Here is a 25753-nt window from a genome sequence, read left to right as displayed (position 1 = left end):
AGGATGACAGGCATGAGCCACCCGCATCCAACTGAAAAATATTTTAAATACTAAAAAAAGTATGAGTAAGGCCAGGTGTGGTAGCTCACGCCTGTCATCCTAGCTATACAAGAAGATGAGATCCTAGGATCAAGGTTCAAAGCCAGACCAGGCACAAAAGTACCTGAGACTCTTATCTCCAATTAAGCTCTAGAAAACAGGAAGCGGGGCTTGGCTCAAGGGTAGGGTGGTAGCCTTGAGTTGAAATGCTTAGGGACAATGCCCAGGCCAAGGAGTAGGGTGGTAACCTTGAGCTGAAGAACTCAGGGACATCGCCGAGGTCAGAGTTCAAGCCACATGACATGCCCCCTCTTCCCCCCCCCAAAAAGTATATGTAATAATTTGTGGGCAATTATCTAAAGATACAATGCTCACACTTATGTATAAGTAAATATCTATTAAGTGCTAAAAATATTTGTAATATGTTAAAAAAATTATTAGTTCCATAAGAAAGATTAAGGGAAATACATGTATCAAGTATTTTGAAAATAAGAGGAAAATACATTGAAAGTCAATTTCTTTAACTTACAAAAAAAAGGCTTTAGCTGGGTATCATTGGCTCATGCCTATAATCCTAGCTACTCAGGAAACTGAGATCTGAGGACCACATAAAAGTCTGTTTCAAAGGTCCAAAGTGAGCCTAGTAATTTCCCCATACCCATTTTAATTTCTTGATTTGAAAAAATAACAGAAAAATGGATTATATATTTCACGATCACCTAATCTACTAGAATTTAATTATGACATACTTACTCTTGATGAGTTGTACAAAACTTAGCAAGCTGTTCAAAATCTTCTCCATTAAGTCCTTTTTCTGAATTCCTTAGAGGTGTAACTGTATGTGACTGTACACTTTTCCATTTGGTTTCTAAATTTAAAATTTTAAATATTTGTTAGTCACTGGCTCTTATAAAACAGGAGGGAAAAACAGTTTGCTTGCACTACCAATAAAAATTAATAAGCAAAGTTACCTTCTCTCAAATAATTCAAGAGTTAACACAGTTAGAGCTACAAGATTACTCAAGGTTACAAGGTTACTTTACAGTATAAGGAAATATCATCCCAGAGACTAAATTAGCTAGTAGTGCATACAAGATAATCAGAAAAAATACAAATAGCTGCACAGTTCTTATCTAGGCACCTATCAAGAGCACAATTCAAGGAAAATGATTTTCTCACAAGTGAAAAGCTGTGACCAAATGGCTAACACTCTTTGAAACATCTTCCTTTTCCTCTTCTATTTTATGGTGTTAGGGATGAGCTCAAGGGTCTTGTACAGGATAGGGAAGGGCTTCATACCAAGCTACCTAGTAGGCCCTGTGCTTTACAATAGAAACTTGACTGTGGAACTTCTACTTTCTGGTTGTTAATTATTGATAATTCTACTCTATTTTTGTGTACTCACCCCATTGCTCTTGTATAGCAGAAAGATTTGCAAGCAGTTGCTCATGATACAACCGTTCTAGCTGAATGAATTTTACTGCTTTCTCATCTGAATAGGAAAGCTGAGGAAAATAGAAATCAAGGCTATTTACATTAAACCCCTTTGGAAAAGAATGTGCTGTCTTAAGTGAGAAATTTGCGTATGATCCCAAAAGCAGAGAGGACTCTAAATATAAACATATCTAATGTAAGGTTTCCTGGCTTGGAAGTAGGAATATTTTATTGTAGATTAAGTGGTAGCTACTTGGTTCTGTATGATCAGCAAATAAAAGACATTAAAAGGTTTTAGGGGGCGGGGAGTTTGGTCCAGTAGTAGACTGCTTGCCTAGCATGCAGGAAGATCTGGGTTTGATTCCACGGTATCACATATATAGAAAAAAGCTGGAAATAGTGCTGTGGCTGCAGTGGTAGAACTCTACACTTGGGAAAGCCCAAGGACAGTGCTCAGGCCCCGAGTTCAAGGTCTACAACTGCCCCCCCCCAAATTTCTTTTTAATTAAAAAAAAAGGGGGGGGGGCGGGAGTTTGGCCTAGTGGTAGAGTGCTTGCCTAGCATGCACGAAGGCCCGGGTTCGATTCCTCGGTACCACATGCATAAAAAAAAAGCTGAAAGTGGTGCTGAGGCTCAAGTGGCAGAGCCCTAGCCTTGAGAAAGTCCAAGGATAGGGCTCAGGCCCTGAGCTCAAGCCTAGGACTGGCAAAAAAAAAAAAAAAAAAAAGGTTTTAGCTTATATATAATTGCTGAATGTATTTCTGGCAGAGACAAAAGTTATTTAACTAGAAACAACCTACATGGAATATTTTGTCTATGTTTTTCATTTTAAAATTCTCTCTTTAAATAATTTTCTGCCAGGCAATGATATGATTGTTTCTGGTTTAAACCCACCCTGACCCCTTACTGCATTCTCCATTGAAGGCTTTTCTCAAGACCAAATGATCACACCCTCAATGACAGGCCAAAATTACCACCAGGGTCTTTTTCCTTTCCCACCTGTACCACATACATCTCCATCTTATGAGATTAATTTGCTACCTTCCTCTGGGCAATGTTCTAAATGCTGACCCAGAAGACCAGGAGAGAAACTCCTACCTTAGCCTTTTATCCTTCCCTCGAACATATGGGGGAAAAAAAGGAAAGAAAGAAAAAGAAAAAAGAAAACTATACACTAATACAGAAAATCAAATGCTTTAGATACATTCTGTTTTTATTGTCAGTCCTGGGGCATGAACTCAGGGCCTGAGCACTGTCCCTGGGCTTCTTCCTCATGGTTAGCACTCTGCTACATCTATCCTGCTTATTCCTAGGGAATACACTCATGACCCACATAAGGAGACATTTCAGTCAGTGATGAACCAGATATAACCATGGGTCCATAAAATTATAAGCACTATCCACTAACTAACAGTGGATAGCCGTCTTGGCACCAAAATCACCTACTGATGCACTTTTCAGAACTTGTCCTTACAGCTCATGACTGTAGCTGTAATAAGACAGTCACAGGATTACTGTATGTAACATCCTCCTATACTATACTCTATAAATACTATTTGACTTGCATGAGGACAGGAACAAAATCCAATAGATTTTTGAATTTTATTTTTCAGCAATTATATGTGCTTTTTTCTTCTGCACATAAGTAAATATTTAATTTTGATAAAATTAAGGCTTATTTATGGAAGGTCAAATTAAGGTGTGTTTATAGAGAATTTTCAAGAGTGAATGACGTGTTTCCTACACCTTTATGTCAGGTCACTGTCAAGACTCCATGAAAACCATGTGATCTGTGCATTGATTGCATACTCTCCAATATTAAACATGGATGGTTGTCTAAAAGTCCTATGGCTCCAATCTTATAATAAAGAAAAGGATACAGTCTTCTTCCTGGAAATATGACTCTGCTACCTGTTAAAAATATAACAAAACAAAAAAAATCAGAATTATGTTAATATTTAGATTTACAGGAACATTTAGACATAATACAGATGTGGAAACAGAACATTTTGATATGAAACTAAAAAAACTTATTTAGTCTTGTCTACCAGTTTGAAGAATGTTGTAGGCACAGGATAGCCTCTGCAGTCCTGTTCATTTCAAGCAAAGCAAGCAGCAATATGTTTTTGTCTTCACAAAAGCCCGTCTTTTCCACTGTATTCAAAGACATTACAAACCTCCCTCATTGCTCAGAATTTAAAAGAACACTAAGAATGAGGAAATGGCACATAGGTTTATGATGGATTGAATGGATTAAAAAGCAGAATTATAACATTTCATGTGAGACCCTATCATCTCATTCATCTCATTTGCATTTCATAAATTCCACCTGAAATCCCCAAAGGACATGGACTTTCAGTTGTTTCAATAGGTTTAAAAAAGGCCAAGAAATGGAGCTGTGGCTCAAGTACAAGCATGCTAGCCTTGACTAAAAAAGCACAGGGAGAGTGCCCAGTGCCCAGGCACTGTGGTTCATGGGACTTGAACTTGGCCTGGGCGCTGTTCCTGAGCTCTATAGCTCAAGGCTACTCCCCTACCTCTTAAGCTACAGGACCACTTCCCCTTTTTTTTAGTGATTAGTCTTTAGTGCCTGGTCTAGCTTTGAATCTTTTTTTTTTTGTTTTTTTTTTTTTCAGTATATAAACTATTTATTAACAGAAAAGGCCTACAGACTCATTTCTTCTTGGACACACCCACAGTGCGACCACGGCGTCCAGTGGTCTTGGTGTGCTGGCCTCTGACTCGTAGGCCCCAGAAGTGGCGCAGCCCTCTATGGGCTCGGATCTTCTTCAGCCGCTCCAGGTCTTCACGGAGCTTATTATCCAGACCGTTGGCCAGAACGTGGCTGTACTTTCCATCCTTTACATCCTTCTGCCTGTTTTGGAACCAGTCTGGAATTTTGTACTGATGTGGATTCTGCATGATGGTGATCACACGTTCTACCTCATCCTCTGTGAGTTCTCCAGCCCTCTTCGTGAGGTCGATGTCTGCTTTCCTCAACACTACATGAGAGTATCTTCGCCCCACACCCTTAATGGCAGTGATGGCAAAGGCTATTTTCCGCCGCCCATTGATGTTAGTGTTGAGTACTCGCAAAATGTGCTGGAACTTCTCAGGAATCACTAGAGACATGGCGGCAGCACCATGTAGGCCTCCTGTGGAAGAGCTAGCTTTGAATCTTGATCCTCAGATCTCAGCTTCCTGAGTAGCTAGGATTATAGGCATGAGCCACTGCACGTAGCTAAATAAAAGCTGCTATATTTTAGAATGACATCAGGCCCTGACTTTAAGCCCTAGGACCAGCACCAAAAAAAAAAGCCAAAAGTGGGGGTGTGGCTCAAAAAGAACTTTAGCCTTGAGTGAAAAATTCAGGAACATTGCCCAGGGCCTGAGTTCAAGCCCCAGGACCAGCAAACACACATACATGCATATGTGTATGCACGCATGCAATTTCTACTCGTTCTTATGAGGTCTTCATTCACAAAGACATTGCATTTCTAAATCATGATGCCTGGGTGTGGGGGGGGGGGGAGGAAATGGGTACCAAGACATGTGAAAGGGTATCGATGTATGTGAATTAATGCACCTTCTATCTGGCAAATATATCATGTGACCCTTTTACTAATTACAATAAAAAAATGTACACAGAAAAAAAATAAATAAATCATGATGCCTATTTTCTAGGAAAGTGCCAATATAAAGAATAATAGACTTGTCAAACTTATAAGCCAGCAAAAAAAGGGAAATTTTCCCCCAAAATATTCTGGTGGAAACAATATATGCTTGGAAGGGAACCAACCTGCCTACTTTAAATCTACTTTTAATTCTTTAAAACTTTCCCTATGAGCAATGAAGATAATTAGAGCCAACCAATCACTGTAGGTAAAGTTTTAGTCTAAACATAAAGGAGATTTCAGATTTTATATTGAAGACTCTGCAAGTTGACTTTTAAGATTCTAAATGTGTGTGTGTGTTTTAAATCAATTTCTGATTCTAGTATGTTATAGAAATATTAGCTAGAACTAACTGGCACATAGAGCTTACATGTTTCTGTGCTGCCCGTGAACCCACTGTGCCTGCTTTGGTACTGTCTATGACTGTATCACAGAGCAACAAGTCACCAGTTAGTCCTGCAGGCTTGGCATTCAGAGTTACACCTAACCGAAATCTGGGCTAACTTCCACCCCAAACTTCCAGTGTCCTCCTACTAAGCACGTCATGAGACACAGTTTCAAGTGGCCTTCAAACATCTTTCTCTTCAAAGCCACATTTCCCCGACCTTAGCAGTTCTGTATCACTGGCTCATGCAGAAAGAGCTGTCATGAGAAAATTTGATGATGTCCGTATCTACTATGAAACTAGATTGTGGCATTGAAATTTTTACTTTTTAATTAGCCTTCAGGTTTAATCCATCAGCGTGAAGAGAGAGGGTAACTAATCTCTATGTCACAGAACTAGAAGGCGTATCTGAGCTACTCAAGAGGCTGGGTTCTGAAACAGTACCGAGCCTGGGCTTAGTAGGCAGATGTTGCTTTATTCTGTGAGCCACATCTCTGGTCCTTTTCACTTATTTTAAAGGTAAGGGTCTTGCAGTTTTGCTCTGAATGGCTCTGTCTGAGATTCTCTGACTGTGGTTTCCTGAGTAGTGGGGGAGGCAGGTGTAAAGACCATACCCATTTTGTTTTGTTGACATGGTATCTCACTTTCTTTCCAAGCTGGCCTCAAACTGCTATCTTCCAGATCTCTGCCCCCAAAGTAGCTGGTATTACAGGTCTAGGACTCTAGACCTGAACTAATAAAAACATAAATCTCTTACCCAGCCTTTTGAATCATATAGTATAGAGTATATCTAAGCATTGGGTTTACAATACTGTTGGCAGCGATCCTACGGGTTGGCATAGTAGTACTCTGCCCTCACCTCCACCCTAACCCCCAGAGAATCCTAGCTATTTAGGAGGCAGAGACAGGAAAAGAAGAGGTATGAGGCCAGCTTGGGCAAAAGTTATCAAGATTCTACCTCAAAAACAGTAAAAGCAAAAGTGACTCGGACAAGTGGTAGACTCCCTGACTTGCAAGTGTGAGGCCTTGAGTTCAAAGCCTACTACTGGAAAAATAATAGTACTGTTAGTAATAACAAAGAAATTATGGGGCTGGGAGTTTGGCCTAGTGGTAGAGTGCTTGCCTAGCATGCACAAAGGCCCAGGTTTGATTCCTCAGTACCATATACATAAAAAAAAGCTGGGAGTGATGCTGTGGCAAGTGGCAGAGCTCTGGCCTTGAGAAAGTCCAAGGACAGTGCTCAGGCCCTGAGTTCAAGTCCTATGACTGGTGAAAAAAAATGTAAAAAAAAAAAAAAAGAAATTACTGTATTCTATCTAATGACTTGGGACTGATAATGGCCTTGTAGGTTATATAGGAGTATCCTTTTCCTGGGGAGTATTCTACAATCAAGTGACAAAATGTTTACACATTACTTTCCAATGTCTCAGTGGAGAACGGGAGGGTGAGCAACTGCCAGAGATAGAAAACATTAAAGTTTGACAGCATGTCAACAACCAGCGAATCTGGGTGAAAGGCACAGAGTGCTGACCTGGGAATTCCTGAAAGGAACACCATGTACCTCCCTACTCTCAGCTTGGGAGTCCCTTAGGAGGTGACAGGATGTTTTGTGTTTCTGCGCTGAGGATGCAGACACTAGCTGATTCCTGTTGGCCTGGGTATCAGTGTACTGAAGTTCTTTAGCGCTGCTGTTTCCCAGCCCTTACCTCTGCAAACAATCTTTGAGTGGCTGACAGTGAGAGTAGAATTGTTCAGTTTTTAGCATTTATTTGGATTCTCTGTGCGCCAAACACCACATTGTTTGCTTTTGTGTGCAGTAACTCATTTTATACTTCTCTACTTTCCAGAAGAACCTCCAAACTACCTGGATTACCAGTGGTAGAGCCAAGCCTGTATGTTCCAGGAGAAAATGCATTGCTGACAGGAAGCACAACATACAGGACTCAGTAATCTGGGTTATTTCTGGGAGACGTGGAAGAATTTTGAGACATAAAAAAGAAAATAATGTTCAGGCTTGAGCCAGATCATTATCAACTTTCTGTCTGTAAATCTATATCCCATGTAAATTAGATCTACTTCGGAGAGAGAATTACCTGGCAGTTGAAAATATCATTCTATGCTGCCATCACAAAGGACAACATTGCCTCATATGTAAGGAAATGGGAAGACTTGGAAAAAAATCATGTTACGTGAAATAGGCCAGACCCAAAGGAACACAGGCCCCATGGTTCAGTAAGTGTATAGGGTTTTCCTAGCAGAGGAGCACAACAGCTCAAAAGCTATGTACACACTGGCCATACAGGATGAGGCCAAGTGAGATGAACTTCAGGCGAGGGAAACGAGAGATTTATCCTTGAGGTTGCTGCTTGTAATGAACTATGTGAAGTTAATTCTTTACTCTCTTGCTTTCTTTCTGTTAATTCCCCTTTACGGTTTATCCCCTGTGTTTCTATTTCTGACTTTGATACCTGATGTACTGTATATATATTTATTTGAATAAGGAAAAGGAAGGGGAAAAACAAGATGATGAGACAAAGGACAAAGTACAAAGCAGTGTAACAGTGATATTCACAGGACAACATGTTGGAAATGAACTCTACAACTTGTGAAAAGGTGGGGGGAGGAAAAGTGGGAGAAAAACATGAGAAGGGGTAACAATGTTCAAGAAGTAATGCACTCACTACCTTATGATGTAACTGCAATCTCTCTATACATCACCCTGACAATTAAATAACCTTAAAAATAAAATTAAAAAAAATTATGTCCCGGGCCGGGAGTTTGGCCTAGTGGTAGAGTGCTTGCCTAGCACGCACGAAGACCCGGGTTCCATTTCTTGGTACCACATATATAGAAAAAGCTGAAAGTGGTTCTGAGGCTCAAGTGGTAGAGCTCTAGCCTTGAGAAAGTCCAAGGACAGTGCTTAGGCCCTGAGCTCAAGCCCAGGACTGGAAAAAAAAAAATTATGTCCCCAAAATAAATATTTTCAGCCAGGTGCAGAAATAAGCCCTAGGACCAGCACCAAAAAAAAAGGCGAAGCTGGGCGCTGTGGCTTATGCCTATAATCCTAGCTACTCAGGAGGCTGAGATCTGAGGATTGAGGTTCAAAGCCAGCCGGGCACTAAAGGCCGCGAGTCTCTTTATCTCCAATAAATCACCAGAAAACCAGAAGTGGTGCTGTGGCATAAGGGGTAGGCAGTAACCTTGCGCTGAAGAGCTCAGAGACAGCACCAAGGCGTAGAGTTCAAGTCCCATGACCAATAAAAAAAAGAAAACTGGAAGTGGCATTGTGGTTCAAGTGGTAGAACACTAGCCTTGACCTGACAAGCTCAGGGATAGTGCCCAGGCCCAGAGGTCAAGCCCCATGACTGAAAGAAAAAGAAAAGTAAAAGAAAATACCATTCTTACCTCCAATAAAACAATAGGATAATCTAATCATTTCCCTCTTTGTTCTAAAGGTATTTTTCCTCATTCCAAAGAATAGAGAAATTGAGGACCAAATTAGCCATTTGGCAATGACTGACATTTTGCTAAATTTGCTTTCTTCTTCTTTTTTTTTTTTCAAGCTGTGGGGCTTGAACTCTGGGCTTGGGTGCTGTCCCTGAGCTCTTCAGCTCAAGGCTAACGCTCCTACCACTTTGACTATAGAGCCACTTCAATACCAGCCAGGCAAAAAAAAAAAAAAAGTCAGTGAGACCCTTATTTCCAATTAACCATCAGAAAACTAGAAGTGGTGTTGAGCAAAAGAAGCTCAGGCCCTATGGCCAAAAAAGAAAAAAAGAAAACACAGAAGTAAATTAAATAAAAAAGTAGAGCCTTTCTATTCTATATACCAATGCTACTATTGTTATTATGTGAAAATAAAATGTAACTCAAGTATTTAAAGTTTTTCTGAATGGGATCTTATGGAACAAGTCTTCCTACCTGCCGTGCTAAAGGCCTCCTGTTCTCAGACTCTCCCCTTCCAGTTTCCTCTGCAGTCACTGAAGAGCATGTTTCTAAATTACACATTGGTTTCTGGGGGTTGGCGTATATGTGGCCCAATGGTAGAGTGACTGCCTAGCACGTACAAGGCTCTGGTTTTGATCCCCAGCAACGCTGGGGGTGGGGGCGGGGATGGAAGGGGGAAGGAAGAGCAAACTTCCTTCTAACAGTATTGTTAAAAGTTCCCAGGCCCTACTGTCACCATCTACTGAATGACACCACTGTCTCTTTCTATCTTAGTCTTGGGGCAAGGTCTCAGTCATGCCTTTCTCGCTTCTGGGACAGCTTACCTAATGAGCACCTGTCACCCTGGACAACCTGGCTGAGCTGCCTGACTTTCCTTAATGCCACTTGTCAAATTAGTTCCCATTTCATACTGCTAGACCTTGCACATGTTCATTCTGGAGAATTCTATATTTTGGCATCTGTATAACTCTTCCATAGTGCTGTCTTAAGGTGCTCTGTATTACAAGTCTGTTGTTCAGTGATCAGCTTGGCTTTTGGTGCTGGGTTGGGGCTCAGCAAGCTCTCTGGCGCTGCCTCTCAGTTGTACCCAGCAGAATTCCGGAATAAAAAATAGCTGGCCATAGGCTCGGAATTTGGCCTAGTAGTAGAGTGCTTGCCTAGCATGCATGAAGACTCGGGTTCTATTCCTTGGTACCACATACATAGAAAAAAAGGTAGAAATGGTGCTGTGGCTCAAGTGGTAGAGCTCTAGCCTTGAGAAAAAGAACCCAAGGACAGTGCTCAGGCCCTGCGTTCAAGGCCCAAGACCAGCAAAAAAAACCCCCCAAACTCAAACAAACAACCCCCCCAAATCAACTACAACAACAACAAAAAACAGCTGGCCACTATACAAGCTGCAGATTATCCAGGGCAAGGCTCCTGTGTGACTCAGCGAGTAACAGGCCAGGGCTTTCGGAGGCACAGACCCATTGTCGTGTTACTCAGCACAGACAGATGATGGATTTGGTTCTGGAGAACTGAAGCTGAGTTTTAGTAAGACTAAAAGTGAAGGGTTAGGATGGTACCTGATGGAGCCAGAGGGGAAGAGCTCTGGAGTCCACCTGCTCATTTCTGCCATGTATAAGCAAGAGCAGAGGCTGCAGGCCTGGCTTTGAGGTGCCTGGCCAGCCATGGGCATTCCCTTCGGCAGTGGCCTCCTCAGCAGCAGCAGGCGTGTCTGCACTCGCTGTCTCCTCCTGTGTTGGAAAGGTGGCATCTTCTGCAGAAAGGAAAGGAAACACACACCTATGTCAACAGAACATCCACTACAGCGGAGCACAGCAAAACCCAACAGATACATGGCCTAGTAGTAGAGTGCTTGTCTTGCCTAGCATGCATGAAGACCCAAGTTCAATTCCTCAGTACCACATACATAGAAAAAGCTGGGAGTGGTGCTGTGGCTCACGTGGTAGAGCTCTAGCCTTAAGGAAATCCGGAGGACAGTGCCCAGCACCTGAGTTCAGGCCCAACACTGGCGTAAAAACAAAACAAAACAACACAACGACAACAACAAACATTCTGACTTTGGCTGAGAATTTGGTCTAGTGGTAGAGTGCTTGCCTAGCATGCATGAAGGCCCGGGTTCAATTCTTTGGTACCACATACATAGAAAAAAGCTGGAAGTGGTGCTGTGGCTCAAGTGGTAGAGTACGTTAGTCTTGAGAAAGCCCAAGGACAGTGCCCAGGCACTGAGTGCAAGCTAAGGACTGGAAAAAAAAATTGTTGTTTAAAAAAAAAAAAGATTGTGATGGGGCCGGGAGTTTGGCCTGGTGGTAGAGTGCTTGCCTAGCATGCACGAAGGCCCGGGTTCAATTCCTTGGCACCACATACATAGAAAAAAGCTGGAGATGGTGCTATGGCTCAAGTGGTAGAGCTCTTAGCTTTGAGAAAAGTCCAAGGTCAGTGCTCAAGCATTGAGTTCAAGCCCCATGGCTGGCAAATAAAAAAAATAGATTGTGGCATCTTACTATAATTAACATACATGTAAAACCACTTATGCAAAATTACAATTAAGAATATTAATAAGGGGCCGGGAGTTTGACCTAGTGGTAGAGTGTTTGCCTAGCATGCACGAAGACCTGGCTTCGATTCCTAGGTACCACATACACAGAAAAAGCCAGAAGTGGTGCTGTGGCTCAAGTGGTAGAGTGGTAGAGAAAGTTCAAGGATAGTAACCCAGGCCCTGCATTCTAGTCCAGGACTGGCAGGGGTGGGGAGGGAGTATGAGGCTAAAAGCTGATTAAAAGCTGGGTGTGGACCAGGTGCTGGCGGCTCATGCCTATAATCTTAGCTAGTCAGGTAGGTGAGATATGAGGATGGAAGTTCAAATCCATCCTAGGCTGGAAAATTCTTCAAACTCCATTTAATCACCAATAAGTTGGCTCAAGTGGTAGCACACTAGCCTTGAGCAAAGAAGCTCAGGGGAAGTATGCAGGGTCTGAGTTCAAGCCCCAGGACTCACATTTGTGTACCTGATCACATGTATACACATGATAGGAGGATCATGAGTTATAACCAAGATGTTAAAAAGATGTTCCCAGCTGGGGCTGGGAAGGTGGCTGAGTGGTAAAGTGCTCACATCACATGCATGAAGCCCTGAGTGTGATTCCCTAGTATCACATACACAGAAAAGACCAGAAGGGGCACGGTGGGTCAAATGATAGAGCACTAGCCTTGAGCACACAGGCTCAGGAACAATGCCCAGGCCCTGAGTTCAAGTCCCAGGATTGGCAAAAAATAAAAAACAAAACCAAAAATTGATCAAGCTGGACATGGTGGTCACGCCTGTCATCCTAGCTACCCAGGAGGCTGGGATCTGAGGATCATGGTTCAAAGCCAGCACTAAAGTCCATGAGACTTTTTTTTTTTCTTTGCCAGTCCTGGGCCGTAAATCAGGGCCTGAGCACTATCTCAAGGCTAGAGCTCTACCACTTGCGCCACAGTCCCACTTCTGGCTTTTTTCTATGTATGTGGTACAGAGGAATTGAACCTGGGTCTTTGTGCATGCTAGGCAAGCACTCTACCACTAGGCCAAACTCCCGGTCCTCCATGAGACTCTTATCTCCCATTAACCACCAGAAAACCAGAAGTGGTGCTGTAGCTCAGAGTGGCAGAGTGCTAGCCTTGAACTGAAGAGCTTAGGGTCAGTGCCCAAGCCCAGAATTCAAGTCCCACAACCAACAAAAATAAAAAAATAAAAAGAATTCTTCCAGATTCCAGTTTGGAAAAGAGAGCTTTCAGAAGCCAGAGTTTATATTCAGTGAAATGTGTTTTCACTAGAAAACAAGTAATTCAATCTCCTGAAAAAAAGTCACTGATAAACGATTATTGGTCATCAACTACTAAACTATGCCACATTCGAAGTCTCTACTCATCCTACATGAGAACCTTCAGGTGGTGTGTCTCAGAACACAGGATATGCACAGTGGTTCAGGCTGTCCTCCGGCCAGTGTGCTCAGGGCCCCGGCTTTCTTTGCCCTGCCTTCCAAACAAACTCACTTTTCTGTTCTGGCCAAACTGGTCTTTTCTTTATCCCTCTAGTAAAACACTCTGTATTACAAAAAATTTTTCTCTCTCTCTCAATATATTTTTTTACATTGTAAACTTCAATGGGTTGTACAAAGGAATTGAAATTTAACATGTCCATCTATGTGTCTGATGTTTCTTGATCAGAACTCCCTTTTCAGCACTCCTCCCTATCTCATCTGCTTTTTTCATCAGATTCATTTCATATTCTCCCTCCCCCCTCCCCCGTTCTCTGTCTGACTGTCTGTCTGTCTGTCTGTCTTTGAGCTTTCTCAAGACTAGCACTCTACCACTTGAAACACAGCACAGTTCTGTTTTTTTTTTTCTTGTGTATATGGAAATGAACCTGGGGGTTCATGCATGCTAGGCAAGCACTCTACTACTAGGTCACATTCCTGGCCACTGTATACACACACACACACACACACACACACACACACACACACACACACACACACACACACACACACACACACACCAGCTTCTCATACGCTGTTCACCTCAATTTAACTCTTCTTACGTAGTTATTCATATATTACATCATACTTGTCTGTAAAGCAAAACAACAAAAGCTGAAACTTTAGAACTTTCATTTTCATTACAAGACAGGTAAACAACTTGACGATGGTTGCCGCAAAGGCAACCCCCATCTCCCCACCGAAGGTAAGGACAAAGGACAAAATTGGAGAGATATTTCCTGAAAAACGTTAAAAAGGGTCCTAAAAGACGGTACTATGGTTCTCTCATTTATTATACCCAACACCACAGTGAATATAAGCAATTATAAGAACCATGATACAGGCAGATGCTGGTGATTCATGCCTATAACCCTACAAGACTAAGTTTTGAAGCCACTTTGGACAGAAAAGTCATAAGACCCACCTTTAACCAGCAAAAAGCAGAATGAGAGGCATGGCTCAAATTCCATGAGCCAAGAGAGTACAAGGCCCTGATTTCTTTCAATATTTTTTTTTTTTTTTGCCAGCCCTGGGGCTTAAACTCAGGGCCTAAGCATTGTCCTTGGGCTTTCTTAAGGGTAAAGCTCTACCACTTGAGCTACAGCATCACTTCCGGCCCCACAAACTCCAGTACAAAGAGGAGGTATTAAAATTGTTACTCACCAATACATTGTGCATGACTCAACTTGTTTTGTTTCTGTCTTGCCAGCAGTAACACACTATGCAATCTTTTCAGGCTTCTTTTACTTAGCAATGGGCATTTCAGTGTCCTTCACATCTTTTAATGACTGACTGATTCCTTTTTTTCAAAGCACTGAATATTTCATGGAATTGTTTTTTGGTAGTAACTAGGGTTCAAACTGAGAGTTTTGGGCTGACCAAGCAGGCATTTCTATCACTTGAATCTTACGCCTACACCTTTTTCAAATAGGTGTATTCTAGTTTTCAAATATGCCCAGCTCTATGGACTTGATTTTCACAAGGCCAGTAGAAAACAAACACTAGCATAATTCTAGTAAGTACTTAGACTGATAGATTGTGAACTGAAACCTTTACATAATGTTCTAAAATACTTTAAAATAATAGTAATAAAGCATCCGCACAAAAGCCTTAAAAAATAAATGCAATGGGGGCACCAGTAACTCATGTCTGTAACCCTAGCTACCCAGGAAGCTGAGATGTGAGGATCCCAACCTGAAGCCAGCCAGGGCAGGAAAGTTCATGAGACTCTTACCTCCAGTTAACCACTGAAAAGCTGGAAGCAGAGCTGTAGCCCAAGTGTTAGAGCACTTACCCTGAATATAAAAGCTTAGAGAGAGTTCTCAGGGGTCTGTATTTAAGCTGGATTCAGCAGTAGATAAAATAAAATAAAATAAGTCTCAGGCCTATAATCCTAGCTATTTAGGAGGCTGAACTCTGAGGATTAAGGTTCAAAGCTAGCCTGTACAGAAAAGTTCATGAGATTTTTTTTTTTACCTCAGTTAACTACCAAAAAAGGCTGGAAGTAGAACTGTCATCTCAAGTGGTAGAACACCAGCTCTGAGCTAAAATGTTGTGTAAGTGTCCTAGCTTTGTGTTCAAACTCAGGGCTAACAAATTTTATTTTCATACTAAAATCCCTTGCACTATGAACCATTTGGTTTGACATAGAAGGAAATAGAACATTTCGTTTCCATCCGGTGGTATGATATGGCAACATAAAACTGTTCCATTTAGAGAAGGCAAATTAATAGTAAAGGGAAAATTACATGTAGCAGCTCACATTTTCATTTTTTTCTTCCTTAACTATTAATATATCTTTAAGAGAAAAGCTTTACATAGTGCAAGGGATTTTAGTATGAAAATAAAATTTGTTAGCCCTGAGTTTGAACACAAAGCTAGGACACTTACACAACATTTTAGCTCAGAGCTGGTGTTCTACCACTTGAGATGACAGTTCTACTTCCAGCCTTTTTTGGTAGTTAACTGAGGTAAAAAAAAAAATCTCATGAACTTTTCTGTACAGGCTAGCTTTGAACCTTAATCCTCAGAGTTCAGCCTCCTAAATAGCTAGGATTATAGGCCTGAGACTTATTTTATTTTATTTTATCTACTGCTGAATCCAGCTTAAATACAGACCCCTGAGAACTCTCTCTAAGCTTTTATATTCAAGGACAGTGCTCAGGCCCTGAGCTCAAGCCCAGGACTGGCAAAACAAACAAACAAACAAACAAAAAAACATTAGGAGTAAGGTCCTGTCATACATCTCATGATCTAGCATGGTCTGCACCTAAGAACAGGTAAGAGATACACCACTTCCTGTTGTGCTAGGGGAGAAAGATGGGATTTGAAGTAAAAGCAGAATCATACAGTTATACCTTAGGCAAGATGTGATCAAGAGAATGTACACTTGCCACAAAGTGGGGAAGATGTACCTAGAAGACAGCAAGGCTATCAGATGACAAGCTAAGGTCATAAGGTCATGGGAAGGGGGCCTGGAATGGAGAAGGCCCCACAGAATCTGATGCATTTCAAGATGTATACTATCCAATAGATTCTAGACCCTTTTGTTCATGCTGTCCCCTCGGCCTGGAGGGGCAGCTCGTGTGAGTCATCACTGCAACTCCATGGCTTAACAGTGCCTGACACTTAGCACAGAAAGACTTTCTGGAGAAACAAGCTGTCGGTATATATCATAGAATATAGCAAGCCCACATACACAAAACAGGATGAAACAAATCTCAAAAAGCAAGATGAAATAACTGAAATTCCCCAAATCTGTGAGAGTGTGGCCTCTGAAGTCTGGCTGCCTGGACCTGAATTCCACATCTATTGCTTTCCAGCTCTGTGATGTGGGGCAAACTAGATTTTAACAATATGGGCAAGTTAAGGGTTAGTTTAAAATGGTAAGTTGCTCTATTACCCTGTGGATCTTGCTAAGAAAGTACATATAAATAAATATAAGTAAAAAGTTCTACCTATTCATAGTTCTGTTACTTTGCAATACAAGCTTAAGTTTTGTGAAGGTTATTGAGAAACAACTAGATTTGATGCTTTTGTAAAAATACTTTCTTTAACGGAAGTATTGATGGGAGTGGAGAGATGCTTTCACTGAATTGAGGCTTGATTTATAAGAAATTTGAGTCTCATTATCATTCAGAGACAACTGTGGAAATTTCCCAACCCCACTACCTCCCTTGGGTGTGACTGACCCACCTCTTCTGGGATCATGTTTTGTCTTGCTGAAACTAAGGCATGGACTGCTGGCAGAAATGCAGCTACCTACTTACTCATCGGTAAAGTATGTTTAGAATGATCCTGAGGCAAATTCTGGCAAGCCAATATAAAACATACTTTAAAATTCAGCCAAGGTGAGACAGTGTGGTGTAACAATTAGAGAGAGACAAGCTAGCTTGCTTCCTGGGATCAAATCCTGAGGCAGTCACTTATTAGCAACGTGACACTGATCCTTCCGTGCTTCAGCTTCTTTTTCCAGAAATTGGGGTTATTGCTGAAATGCTTTTAAGAATTACAGGAATTAGGAGCTGGGAGTTTGGCCTAGTGGTTAAAGTGCTTGCCTAGCATGCATGAAGACCCAGGTTCGATTCCTCGGTATCATATACATAGAAAAAGTCAGAAGTGGTGCTGTGGCTTAAGTGGTAGAGCTCTAGCCTTGAGAAAGCCCAAGGACAGTGCCTAGGCTCTGAGCTCAAGCTCAGGACTTGCAAAAGAAAAAGAAAAAAAAAAGAATTACAGGAAATAAGCCATATAGGCATATAAGCATAGCTGGGCTAGTTTGCATTGTAAGTATTCAGCAGTATGTACAGCATACATCAGCAAATAACTGTATGGCTGGCATATGTCATTTTCAAGAAATGTTTAAGAACTTGGGTAGAGGTCTGTCAAACTCAACACTCAGTTCCTATTTGTCCCTAACACCGAGAAGGTAATGCATTTTTATGATTATAAAACACAACCTAACATTTAACATATTAACCATTTTGAATTCTGTAAAGTAGTGGAATTAAGCACATTCAAATGATATGGGGCCATTAGCAATATCCTTCCTCAGAACATTTCATTGTACCAAGCAGAGATCCTGTCCCATTATACAGTGCCATCCTTTCCTTAGCCAGTCCTGGTACTGTCTATTTTACTTGCCGTCACCATGAATTTGCCCGATCTAAGAATCTCACATGCATGGAATGACTTAGTATTTGTTTTTTGGTGTGCGGCATGTGATTTATTCACACTGCAGTATATACATTAGTGTCTCATTCTCTCTAAAGCAGATCATATTTAGAACATGTGCATACCACATGTTGTCTGTCCATTCTTCCATCAGTGATGTCTAGATGGTGTGTCTGCTTTTGGCTGCCACAATTATGAAACAGAGTGCACAAGATCTAAGTCCTCACTTTCAGTTCATTCCAGTGTAGATCCAGAAGTTGATTAGAGAACACTAATCCTATGGTTAACTTTGCAGGAACTGAACAATGTTTGCTTGGATACATATGACTGAAAATTTCTCAAGCATTGTCTTAAACTTTAATATTTGGGTTTTCTCTACCTCTATACTGGGGCTAGGAGCATAGCCTAGTGGAAGAGTGCTCGCCTAGCAAGCATGAAGCCCTGGGTTTGATTCCTTGGTATAATATGCACAGAAAAAGCCGGAAGTAGCACTATGGCTCAAGTGGTAGAGCGATAGCCTTGAGCAAAAAGTGTCCAAGGACAGTGCTGAGGCCCTGAGTTCAAGCCCCAGCACGGGCAAAATAAATAAATAAAATAAAACAGATATACTACTACTATTTTCCCCAGATTACTGTTTCTACATCAGTGGCATTCTTATATGAAAAATGCTACTGTACAAAAACAAGCAAACAAACAATATTGTTTCCACGTAATAGCAGGCCTACAGGCAAAGTCCTCACTACTGGAGCCTTATTCAAAGGTCATGGTGATACAGGCCAAATGGCAGCTCCAACTCCCCGTATCAGAGAGACACCGAGCAATCACCAGGACAGTCAGAACTTGGGTAATGAAAGAAGAAAAAAAAGGTACTGTTAAGTTAGGAAAAAAGAGTTCAAAAATGGTCAGAGGCTGGGCGTGGTGGCTCACACCTATAATCCTAGTGACTCAGGAGGCTGAGATCTGAGGAACTCTTTTTTTTTTTTCCTTTTTTGTTCATTGTGGGGCTTGAACTCTGACCGTGGGTACTGTCCCTGAGCTCTTCAGCTCAAGGGTAACACTCTACTACGTTGAGCCACAGCACCACTTCTGGTTTTCAGGTGTTAATTCGAGATCAGTCTCATCGGCTTTCATGCCTGCGCCGGCATGAACCATAATCCTCAGATCTCAGCCTCCTGAATAGCTAGGATTACAGGTGTGAGCCACCAGCGCCTGGCTGAGGAACTCAGTTCTAGGGCAAACCTGGCAACAAATCTGAGAGACTTTTATCTCCAATTAGCCAGTAAAAAAAAAAGTCTGGAAGTAGAGATGTGGTTCAATTAGCAGAGCACAAGTCTTCAGTGATAAAGCCAAGCAAGAGGGCAAGGCCCTGATTTCAAGCCTCAGTACTGGAACTCCTGCCCTCTGCCCACGGAAAGAACTATTAAATATACTCAAAAGCTCTTCCACGAGAAAAGAACTACAGGATACTCAGAGAATAATAATGAATAAAATGGGAATATTAATAAAACAGAAATTATAACAAGGAATGTTTAGTATGTGCAAAGACCATCTTTGGGTTGATAAAAGTGTTGACACCTTCAGAGCATTATTAATGTAAATAATGTCACTAAAGTATGTGCTGAAATAGGAAGCATGTTACACTGGGAAGAAAATAAAGAAAAGCAAGGTCTTCAGATCTGTGGCTTTATGTTCTACACCAAATGTTTGCATACATGAGTTCTTCAAACTGTCCTGGCCAGGAATGCTGTAGAAGCCAATGAAGTGCCACATGAGTATACGGTCTACATGTTCTCATAGCTGGGGTCTGTGCCCTGCTTCTCTTCCCCGTATTTCCTTACTCTCAAGTTATTCTTGTGTGTGTATGTAACATCCTGAGACTTGTGCACAGGGCCTGAGCACTGTTCCTGGGCTTTTATGCTCGAGGCTAGCACTCTCCATTTAAGCCACAGCTCCATTTCCAGCTTTTGGGGGAGGGGGTTAATTGGACTTTCCTGTCTGGGCTGTCTGAAAACTATGACCCTCAGACTCAGCCTCCTGAATAGTGCCTGTTTGTGGTTTGTTCTTAATTGTGGAAAACAGGAGAGTGTTTATGGTTAAATTATCTTTATCCACTGTCTAAACACATTTAAGTGGCATAGAAAAAAATGTCCCTTCCGTCTCCTTAATTGCAGACATTAGTATTACAAGTATAAGTCAAAAAAAAAAGAAAGAAAGAAAGAAAGAGAAAGAAAGAAAGAGAAGCAAGTCCCTCTGACCTAACCCGGGTCAAAGGATACATTATGTAATTGCCAGTTAATCACCAGCTCCACGTGGCACAGCTCCTCCTGTGCCCTCAGGCAGTAGCCTCTGAATCCCAGGGAGGCTCTGTGGTTAGGCAAATATTGCCTATGAACTCTGGGTCACAGACCCAACTCAGCCTACCCTATAATCCAGACAAAGGATAAAGAAGTGAAATACAATTCTTTGGGATCTTGGTTCCCACTCCTCCCTACACAAGCACAAGGTGGGAACACAACAGCTACTGGGGTTAATATACTGTAGATGCATCTTAAAAGTAATCTGGCGTTACTTTAGGTGATATATTGAACCTGACCAGGAATACTGTTTTGAGTGAGGCTAAAAGACACCCATATAACATACTAGCTATGATCTTATGAACAGACTGCACAGCAACAGGCACACTTCTTTCTAAGGACACTCCTATTTTCCTCTATGGCAGGTGTCACAAAAGGCATTTTTTCTTGGGCAGAAGCAAATCCTCCTGACTGTTCACTTTGCTGAGCTCTTAAAGAGGCAAGGCTCTGTTAAACTGCACAAGAAACTTCAACAAATCACTAAATCACAGCTTAGACCTATGAGCCCCTCTTAGAATTTAATTTCAGTATTCATGCCTCTGGCCAGACTAGCTTTAATCCTAAAATACTATGCATTTTCTACTTGTGGATACAAGGAGAAAATGCATAGTATTTTAGGATTAAAGCTAGTATCAGTATTAAGGTTTTAAAATCAGCATTCATATTTACAAACTGCACTTGAAAAAGTATTTCACAAGATGCCATTCATGAAACTCCAATAGAATCTAGCAAAGGCACTGTAATGGGATCGTAGTAAGAGTCCCACAGTCCAGACAGGCCTAGGTAGGCCTCTGCCCCAGTTACCTGTGGCCAGTCACACCCTTCTCATCATGGCCTATCAACCATTCCTCCAGTTTTGTGACTCTGTGACTGGAGCTTGCTCCAGCCTGTTCTCATTTCATATTCAAGGCACACCAGTCCATATAAATAGTGCTGTGATTTAGACTCTAAATTAGCACTGATGCTTGGAATCCCCAATTTTTCTCTTAGGAATTTGATTAGACGCTTTTACATTTTAACACAGTTCCTTTAAAACTAAAGAAAAAGGGCTGGGTGTTTGGCCTAGTGGTAGAGTGCTTGTCTAGCATGCACGAAGTCAGCAGGCTGTGGTGATCGCCTGGCCCCAGAGTTCAAGGCTGGCCTGGAGGACAGAGCAAGAATGCACAGCCAAAAACTACAAATGAAAAATGCTTGAACTTAAGATTTTACATTCCTAAGTTAGTTTTCTTACTCTCTTAAACGTACTTTACATAAGATACATAGCAATTTTAAAACAAGCTATACAAAAAATGTCCCTAAAGCCAGGCGCAGTGGCTCACACCTGTCATCCTAGCTACTCAGGAGGGTGAGATCTGAGGATCAAGGTTCAAATTCAGGCTGGGCACTAAAGACTGTGCGACTCTTGTTTCCAATTAATCATTAAAAAATAGGGAAGTGGGGCTGTAGCTCCAGGGGTAGGGTGATATCCTTGAGTTGAAGAGCTCAGAGACTGAGCCCAGGCCCAGAATTCAAGTCCCACAAAAACAAAAACAAACAAACAAACAAACAAAAGAACTATCCCTAAGCTTTGTTTAGTGGATGAAGGGAACTTATTTTTATAGGCCTCTACTACTGAGATAAATATAAAGTAACTTTGCACATGACTAATTTGTGTATGTGTATATATATATATATATATATATATATATATATTTTTTTTTTTTTTTTTAAATTTTTTCCCCCTAGTCCTGAGGGCTGAACTCTGGGCCTGAGCACTGCCCTTGGGCTTTCCTCAAGGCTAGTGTTCTATCACTTGAGCCACAGGGCCACTTTTGGCTTTTCCACGTATGTGGTGCTGAGGAATCGATCCTGGGTATTTGTGCATGCTAGGCAAGCATTCTACCACTAGGCCAAACTCCCAGCCCCTAATTTGTATATATCTTAAAGATATATACATAAAAATAATAAAATTAGACTTAGTCATGTGCCTTGAATGTCGGAATGATACAATTTTTGTAACACACAGCACTGTATTTTTACTTTAGATCTTTATAAAATGTATCTATACCCCTTGTTGAGATTATATATTTTAGAAGCTGATGTCAGTGTACCTGTTCTCTTATAAGTGGCAGCTAGATCTAAAATACACCAGGACATGATGAATTACACAGGTCTCTAGGCACTTGCACACTGTGAACCCAAAGGAGAATATTCTTAGGGGAGGGTCACAAAGGTGCAATGCCTCTGATCATACAAAATGATATTTAAAAATGACTTCCAGAAAATACAAACAAGAGGTTTTATTTTCTCTTTACAAATAAGAATTTACAAATAAGAATTTGTTCATTTACTTGTCTTTGGGGAGGGGAGAAAGAGGGACCCAGAAATGGAGGGACAAAGGCTGAACAAACGCAGCACTGGTACTCAGGAGATACTACGTGGAAAATGAAATGCACTCATTGCCAGACTTCTGTGCATCATCTTTCTAATAATAAAGAGTTAAAGCCTAGTGATAGAGGGCTTGCCTAGCATGCATGAAGACCTGGGTTCAATTCCTTGGAACCACATATATAGAAAAAGCCAGAAATGGTGTGGTGGGCTCAAGTGGTAGAGCTCTAGCCTTGAGAAAGCCCAAGGACTGCGCTCAGGCCCTGAGTTTAAGCCCAGGACTGGCCAAAAAAAAAAAAAAAAAAAGGAAGTGGAGATAAGCTTCAAGTAAGCAGAGTACAAGGCCCCATTTCAAGCCCCAGAACTGAATATAATAACCAAACAAATAAAAAACCAGGATAAGAAAGGACCGCATTTCTAATCAGCTAAAAAACTACGAAAGAGCAGAAGGCAAGAGGAGCTGCCTTGGATGCTCGGTGGAGTGCTGTGCAGGTGCTGTGGCAGGAGCAGCAGGCCACAGCCAGGAATCCCACCCAGACACACCACAAGTCTCCCGGCGCGCACATTTCTGACCAAGAGTAACCGGAAGTCACCTCTTCCCACAGGTGCCAGTAATGGAGGTATAAAAGTCTATAGCTATAAACTTTAACTGCCAAACTATATACCCAGTGAGCCAACTCTGAATGACTCTTTGTAACCATAGGAATACAGATCACTGAAACCAGATGTCCTAAAGGAAAGTGACAGCAGCGGTGAGACTGCTTGGAATATGTGGGTATATGTGCATGGAAACAATACATCAACCTCCTCTCTCTTGTACAGCTAGTATATGCTAATAAGAAATAAGCAAAAATTACAAATAAAAGAGAACCTTCCTCCACAGTGGCATAAGAAGAATGATATCTCATGTCCACGCCCATAATTGACCTACAGAGTGTAATGGGAAGATCCTGGTGATAGCAAAAAATGTCTTATTAAATTTACGGAGGAGGGAGCGTGTATGTGTCTCAAGTACCTAGTGTAAAAACACAATGAATGTCGTTTTGGCAGAATCCACTACAGTGAAGAACAGGGAACAACGTGAAGGAAGGAAAGAAGTGTGATATACCTATACAGGGCCACTCGGGGACGAGTCACATGCATGGATACCACACAGCTAGATCTGCACATCTGCGATGAACAGATGGGGGCACAAAGTAAGATGTGAGATAGTAATATACCATAGCATGAGGTAGCGTGGTTCTGATTAAAGAACAGAAATGAGGCACCAGGAATTTGGCCCAGTGGTAGAGTGCTTGCCTAGCATGCACAAAGACCTGGGTTTGATTCCTTGGTACCATATACACAGAAAAAGCCAGAAATGGTGCTGTGGCTCAAGTGGTAGAGAATGCCCAAGGACAGCATTCAGGCCCTGAGTTCAAGTCCTGGGGCTGGCAAAAAAAAAAAAAGAATAGAAATGAGAATATTACACAGGTACCTGGTGGCATCTTTTTGGCAGTGCCTTTTTTGGATTGTACACTTCTTTTCCCAGGTACTTTTTTGTCCTCTTCCAGGAAGGCCTGTCCATCTTTAGGGCCGTCACCAGTGGTGTTTTCCCAGTTTTCGCTTGCAGATAGCTCCAAGCTGGCAAGGCAGCTCTCGTTGTTGTTGAGACTGTCCTGTTGAAGCCCTTCAGTCTTTCCCATTGCTCTGTCTCTGGTGGTCAGATGCTCAGGCCCATCCTCACCCAGCTGGTTTTCGTTTTCGTCGGATGCAGAAGACAAATGTGTTATTCTTCCTTCCACACTGTCGTCAAGGTAACATCCATCTTGAGGTCCTAGCTGCAGATTATAGGAAGGAGTATCACTGTCATCCATTAGCGCATCCTTTGTTGCACTGCTTAAAGCTTCATTAATGTCCTTCCATGTCTAAAAAGAACAAGAAGAAAATTCATTTTCTAATCTCTGGGATTCTCCTATTTTCCTCTTTTATTTGATCATTTCCCTGAAATTGAGGAAGGAAAGAAATGCCTGAAGTTCATTCGTACTCCACTTTCTCCTTCTTTGCACAACTCTAAAGCTCACTGAGAGCCTGGCATGGTGGCTCATGCCTGGAATCTTAGCTACTCAGGAGGCTGAGATCTGAGGATCAGAGTTCAAAGACAGCCCAGGCACCAACTCTTATCTCCAATTAACCACTAGAAAACTGGAAGTGTTGCTGTGGCTCAAGGGGTAGGGCGGAACCTGAAGAGCTCAGGGATAACACCCAGCCCAGAGTTCAAGTCCCAGGACTGGGGGTGGGGGAGATGAGATGAAGAAGGAATTATAAAACCCACCTCAAAGGGGTATAGTTCTGTTTCAAGCACAAATCCTCATTCATGTCAAGCAAGCAGTCTACCATAGAACTAAACCACCAGAAATACCATTTTGAGCTAGCTCAAGCTAGCTCTGAACCTTCACATTTCCTGCCTCAACTGGGTATATAGGCATACCCCATGTCCATCAAAGGGTGACTGGAGATGTTTAGACACCCTGCAGACAGAGAACTGGCTTACCACAGTCACTGCTTAGGGAGAGTAATTCCTTCCCACAAAACCACAGGTTACATTAGGTACTGGTAGTTCATCAGATGATTCTAGCCTTACTGTAGGTTCAGAAACAGTATTCTAAACATCCTGTAGATGGGCAGGCTTTGAATTGCAGACATACTAACCAGCTTCATTTGAGAATGCCGAAGAAACTTACAATGGCTATCCGCTTCAGTTTGTCTGGAGAACCTGGTCTCTCAAATTAGCAGAAATTAGCAGTACAGGTAACATGCTCACAGCCTGGCTGAGTGCCAAGTTCCAGTCTTGACCTCACAGCTGCCCCAGCAGGTAGAACTTCCAATCTCATTACACTGACTGCTATCTTGTCACATTTACAAATGGAGTGGGGACTGGCTATGGTCCTGAGGCCTCTTTCAATTTCAGTCATGTCCACATGCCTGGGGACGGAACAACTGAAACACTTCACTCCAGCAGTGGCATGGCCCAGCCAAACAGCTACCCTGAAAGAGAAGACACTACTAATGACCAAGAAGTTCAATTTCCCTGATGGGCTCTTTCCCTGGAAGAGTAGAGATACACACAGAAGTTACTTCTATGCAGTGCCCACTCCTCGTTGACAACACTAAAGCCAGAAATACTAGTCAATGGAAGTACCTATCTCCACCCCAGTAGGGGTAAAGAGGGAGGAGGGGGCAGAGGCTCTTCCTCTGGGTCCTCAAGGCATTCTGACTCTTCCACTGTAGCAACCACAGTCATTCCGCATTGCTCTGCACTATGTCTGCACATGTGTCACTAGCTTTAATCCACTTGATCACATCAGTTCACAGATTCTG

General features: G+C 41.9%; 1 protein-coding gene and 1 pseudogene across 1 annotated transcript in view; both read right to left on the bottom strand.

Annotated features, from left to right (window-relative positions):
• Cnst (consortin, connexin sorting protein) overlaps nt 1-25753 on the bottom strand; it is a 62322-nt gene that overhangs the window by 22868 nt on the left and 13701 nt on the right. The window contains exons 2-7 of the mRNA XM_090341531.1: nt 23871-24300; nt 22967-22986; nt 10545-10712; nt 3354-3384; nt 1445-1531; nt 793-907 (exon numbers count right to left, since the gene is read on the bottom strand). Coding sequence (XP_090197657.1) covers nt 793-907; nt 1445-1531; nt 3354-3384; nt 10545-10712; nt 22967-22986; nt 23871-24249 — 800 coding nt within the window. The 5' untranslated portion in view covers nt 24250-24300. The remainder of the gene's footprint in view (nt 1-792; nt 908-1444; nt 1532-3353; nt 3385-10544; nt 10713-22966; nt 22987-23870; nt 24301-25753) is intronic.
• On the bottom strand, nt 3787-4612 carry LOC150058627 (small ribosomal subunit protein uS13 pseudogene; annotated as a pseudogene).

The sequence above is a fragment of the Megascapheus bottae genome, chromosome 10 (assembly GCF_031878675.1).
Source record: "Megascapheus bottae isolate mThoBot1 chromosome 10, mThoBot2.hap1, whole genome shotgun sequence".
Lineage (NCBI taxonomy): Eukaryota > Metazoa > Chordata > Mammalia > Rodentia > Geomyidae > Megascapheus > Megascapheus bottae.
Note: the sequence above shows the minus strand (reverse complement) of the source record. Positions and strands in the feature narration are given on the sequence as shown.